Source organism: Acinonyx jubatus, chromosome C2 (assembly GCF_027475565.1).
Source record: "Acinonyx jubatus isolate Ajub_Pintada_27869175 chromosome C2, VMU_Ajub_asm_v1.0, whole genome shotgun sequence".
Lineage (NCBI taxonomy): Eukaryota > Metazoa > Chordata > Mammalia > Carnivora > Felidae > Acinonyx > Acinonyx jubatus.
This window is the reverse complement of record NC_069384.1, coordinates 93,805,347-93,809,926: the sequence shown is the minus strand read 5'-3', so window position 1 is coordinate 93,809,926 and position 4,580 is coordinate 93,805,347. Positions and strand designations below refer to the sequence as shown.

Below are 4,580 nucleotides of genomic sequence, written 5' to 3'. Positions count from 1 at the left end.
ATCCACTGAGAACTAATCAATAGACAACCACTTTTAGAATTACCAGTAAGGAGGTGTCAAAGAGGGGACAAGATTCTAACTGGCTAAGTAAATTATTCAGACAAAGAACACAAAAGCAGATTTAGTGGGTAAGAGATCAATGGTTCTGACTTGGAAGGTTTTGATTCTAGTGCTTACAAGGCATCTGGTTTGAGATGTCAAACAGGCAATTAAACATCGGTTTAGAGCCATGCCCTGCTCACGCATAGTTTTTATGTGAATTAGGAGTCTGCATCCTCTGAAGCAGAGGGCACAAGTGCTTCAGTTGTGAGCACTTACGTGCAAGAACTATTCTAGGCACTCAGAATTGCCATTTTCAGAATGTACAAAAATGTTTAAGACTGTCAAGACAATTTAAAATATTTCACTATATAATCATACACAATACTGCTCTTATTTCCTATGCATCACTACATACCTTGAGGACACCCATAAAAGGAGTAAAACTTCAGAAATCCTGAAAAACAAAAAAAAATTCTACCAGCTATACGCAATTTAAATACTGCTCAGGAGCACCAGGGGCACTCAGCTGATTAGATTGAGCCCTTCACTGGGCTCTGTGCTGAGCCTGCGTGGGATTCTGTCTCCTCTCTGCCCCTCACCCCATCCACACTCTCTCAAAATAAGTAATCTTTAAATACTGCTTACAAAAACTATCAAAGGAAAGGCCAGAATCATGTAAACAACATACACATAAAACAGAAGAGGCTGAAGCTTAACACACAGGGTACAGTGTTTTTTATTCACCAATAAACTAAAAGTCCATTTCTAGATGTTTCTTTCCTTTGCATGCTTCATTTGTTTTATTAGTGAGCAAAACCCTGTAAGAGGCTGCCTTATCTAGTCTTCAGATTCAGATCCATCTTCATCTTGACTAATCTGGAAGTAACGAAGTTCGTAAGTCTCCTTGTCAGATGCAACCACACGAAGCCAATCACGAAGATTGTTCTTCTTAAGGTATTTCTTGGTAAGATATTTCAAATACCTGTAAGATAAAAACATGAATTTCATTAAGAAACATAATTATCTACCATGCACAGCATTATCTTATAAGACATGCAGTTGTATTCATCTTTAATGTTCCCTCCAAAATATTTCATTTGTATCAAACACTGTGGAAGGTTGCTGGGGACAGAAGAATAATTAGGCAGCTTCTCAACCCCAATTAGAATCAGTTCATGTCCTACAAACCCTATTCCCCCACCTCCCTAAAATAAACGTCCTTTATGTCGAAGCTAAAGAGAGAGCCACAGTAGCTTGCACTTCAGTTTTACTGCCGTAACAAGATTACGTTTTAATTAAATACATAATCTCATTAGGGTGCCTGGGTGGTTCAGTCAGGTAAACAACTGACTTGATTTCGCTCCAGTCAGGACCTCAGGGTTCTGGAATCCAGCCTGGTGGAGGCTGCTTGGGATTCTCTCTCCTCCTCTCAAAATAGATGAACCTAAAAGATCAGCACACCTCCAACTAGCATATGGCTCAGTTCTTACAAAACTTTCAGCATGGTCTCATTTCATCACTCCAGCCACTCTCTTCCATTTATGCGTTACGGTAATTCTCAACTACCAAGCATTCCTCAAGCTTCTGTTTTTCTTTCTTAATGCCGGTCCCTCCGGCAGGAATTACATCATTCGACTGGCAACACTGCTGATCTCAGTTCTCTGCAAATTCTTAGCCCGATCTCTACCTTCAACACAGCTATTCTAGCACTGCATTTTACAATTATGTGCCTATTATAAGATCCCTGAGAATATTACGTTTTCACCCCTGAATCCCTAATGATTAACCAAACAGCTAACAAGCGTCACTACTTGAGTCCAAGCCACTACCATCTCCTCTATTCTCACATTAAGTTTGTTGTCTTCAGCTTCACTTCTCAACTACTTAATACTGCACTTCACTGTCTCCACTAGAATTTAAGCTCCTTTGGTGGTAGGTACTTGGCTTCTTGGCCCACTGCTGGGCTATCCAATCCTACAACAGTGCTACCATATAAATTTGTTGAGTAAATTAAATGAACTAAAACTGGCAGCAAAACGTTACCTTTGACTACCTGCCTATACTAAACCAACCACCAAAACCTTTAAATTATATACACACACACACACACACACACACACACACACACACACATATATGAAAACATTTACATTAGGCAAATTGAGACATTACTTTCAAGTTACACATTAGACACGTTTCTTGCAACATATTCTAATATTAAATCATCTAACATCATTAAAGTTTATATATAATTTGGATTTCAGGGACTATAATGTACTGGACAGGAGCCTATATTCCAGCAAAAATTTATGCTTACTGACAACCAGCCTAAGTAATTGGCCCAGTTACTGAATATATTTTCCATTCACGCAGGCTATTAGGAAGTTCAAAACACTTTTCATGTGCATCTCTGAACGTATCAACACATCTATCCCTGCATATGAAGAGAAAATATTAGGATTACGTATTCTGTAATATTCACAATTACCATCATTTCACTAAAATATTATGGGAAACAAATACCAACCTTTTAGAGAACTGTTTCTCAGAAACAACTGTGATTTTATTCTTGATGCGTTCAATGTGAACAACATTCCCCAGATTTCCAGTTTTTCCATTGACTTTAACCTTCTCCCGTAGAAACTGTTCCTATTTTAAAACAGAAAAAATGCAAAACTAGGGAAGAAAACCCTAGATTTTCACTAGGGAAGGTACCCTAGGAATAGAGCTTAGGTTAAAATCAAGAATTATATACTTAAATCATTAAGCACTCTAATACAATGATAAAAACAAGCCAAGGAGAGTGATACTTACAAAATTTCCAGAATCAAAAATTCCATCTTCTACTGGATGAGTAAGGTCCAAATTAAATTTCCAGGTTGACTTCTTAGGCTTCTTGTCTTTCTGCCACAGATAGTTAACATAATTAGGACTAGTCCATTCACTCATTTTTATATTGCAAAACTTTAAAATCTGTTATCAGCCCAAAGATGCAGTGTACTGTGATGTCATATTATGAAATGGTGCAAAATTGTAAAAAGTCGCTGAATTTATCTATTGGGTATACCCCTTTTTCTTAGTCTGTCAGAAAAGGGGTACACTCCTTAACTTGTTTAAACCGGGTTTTTGTGAAATCCAATGGTAATTCTCCCTGTTCACCATGCAAGTGTCTCAAAAGTGCAAAACTCAAGGAAGCGTGAAGCGTATGGGTAGCCACTATTAGTTCTCTGAATGAGAAAATTCCAAAGAATCCTATATTTACAACTGGAAAAGATTAATAAGAGAATCAATTTACTTTCTACTGTAAATTAAAATTAAACCACGACCTGGGGTTGGTTTGAACCTCTAACCAAGTCTATTCTGTTCCAATTATCAAGAAAAGTTTTATGGGCTTTTAGTATTTTCCAAGTCACTGATGTTCAATTTTAAATTATCAGGTACTATTTACTATAGGCCAGGCCCTATGGGAAACAGGTAGTATACACCACTTTGCCCAAGCTCAATTATACACCAGAACAAGATACTCTATCCACTCAAGCCTACAGAATTAAATCATTATTGTGTTATAAAAGAGAGAAAGGAGATATTTAATTCAAGTATGTAATTTAAAAAACATATGTAACTTTAGTTTGCCATACCCCAAACTCAGAATTATCACATAATCAGGCTGTACAAGTAAAACGTTGCTCTGGCTACTATCAGTATACATTCAGACAATGTCCTAAAAACAGACAAATCAGTATTCATCAGAGGATGCATCTCCAAATTAGATCCACCCAAACGGATACCAAGTACTAATGCCAGTTTGCTTTTAGGTAGACGAGTAATTTGCACCAAAAAAAAAAAAAAAAAAAAATCCCCTCCAAAACTTAGAACTGGTAAATTGCCGACGTATACCTACCTTTTCTTTCAAATGCTCTTTAGACTGGTTTTGGTATCTGATTCCCTTATTAACAACGTAAATAAGATCTTTTCACGCTTTTTTATCTGCCTAAAATCGTGACTTTTACCTTTTAAAAAAATTCCTTCATGAAGTAACAATGACAATTCTTCCTTTAGTCCTAAAGTTCTCTGAAACTTTTGTAGCCTCGGAGCTCCCTCCGCGCTGGCGAGGCTATCAGACCGGCCCGATTACCCACCTTTCTTTCTTGGTGCAAACGAATAGGACAGCATCGGCATTTCCAGAAGCGAGACTGAAAAGAAAAAGGCCCCAGTGCTGTCCTACTACCCTTGTTCATCGTCGTGCCTCCTCCTTCCTTGCGCTGCCACAGCCACCCATCCCAAGCCAGTTCCGGACGGGGCTCGAACTCTACTAGACCGCATGGCAGTCTCCAGAAGTCTCGAAAATAACAACTTGTAATTTTAACAACGTGCTTGGGTTCCTGACCTAGTCTCCATTTCAACTCTTCCTTTATCTCGAATGAGAGGTCCCCAACTCGCAAAATTTTTGTAGATGTAAAAATCATCTACACCCGGGTAACACCCAAAGAACGCTCCCACCCAAAGAACGCTCACTCACCGGCGCCATCTTGGAGGCC

At 38.4% G+C, this 4,580-nt stretch overlaps 1 protein-coding gene across 1 annotated transcript; it reads right to left on the bottom strand.

The window, feature by feature from the left end:
* Positions 1 to 762: 762 nt before the first annotated feature.
* RPL22L1 (ribosomal protein L22 like 1) lies at positions 763 to 3,342 on the bottom strand. The gene is made up of 3 exons (XM_015088555.3): positions 2,857 to 3,342; positions 2,570 to 2,691; positions 763 to 1,024 (listed from the first exon to the last, which is right to left on the bottom strand). The coding sequence occupies exons 1-3, from the start codon at positions 2,989 to 2,991 to the stop codon at positions 880 to 882; spliced, it is 402 nt and encodes a 133-aa protein (XP_014944041.2). The 5' UTR covers positions 2,992 to 3,342; the 3' UTR covers positions 763 to 879.
* Positions 3,343 to 4,580: the final 1,238 nt, after the last annotated feature.

What these genes read in the sequence shown, in the direction of transcription:
- RPL22L1 (XM_015088555.3), bottom strand. Translation starts at nt 2,991, where the DNA reads ATGAGTGAATGGACTAGTCCTAATTATGTTAACTATCTGTGGCAGAAA. An exon ending in TTTTTGATTCTGGAAATTTT is followed by an intron (nt 2,692 to 2,856) that starts GTAAGTATCACT and finishes GTTTTAAAATAG; the next exon opens with GAACAGTTTCTACGGGAGAA. An exon ending in GAGAAACAGTTCTCTAAAAG is followed by an intron (nt 1,025 to 2,569) that starts GTTGGTATTTGT and finishes TTTATCTTACAG; the next exon opens with GTATTTGAAATATCTTACCA.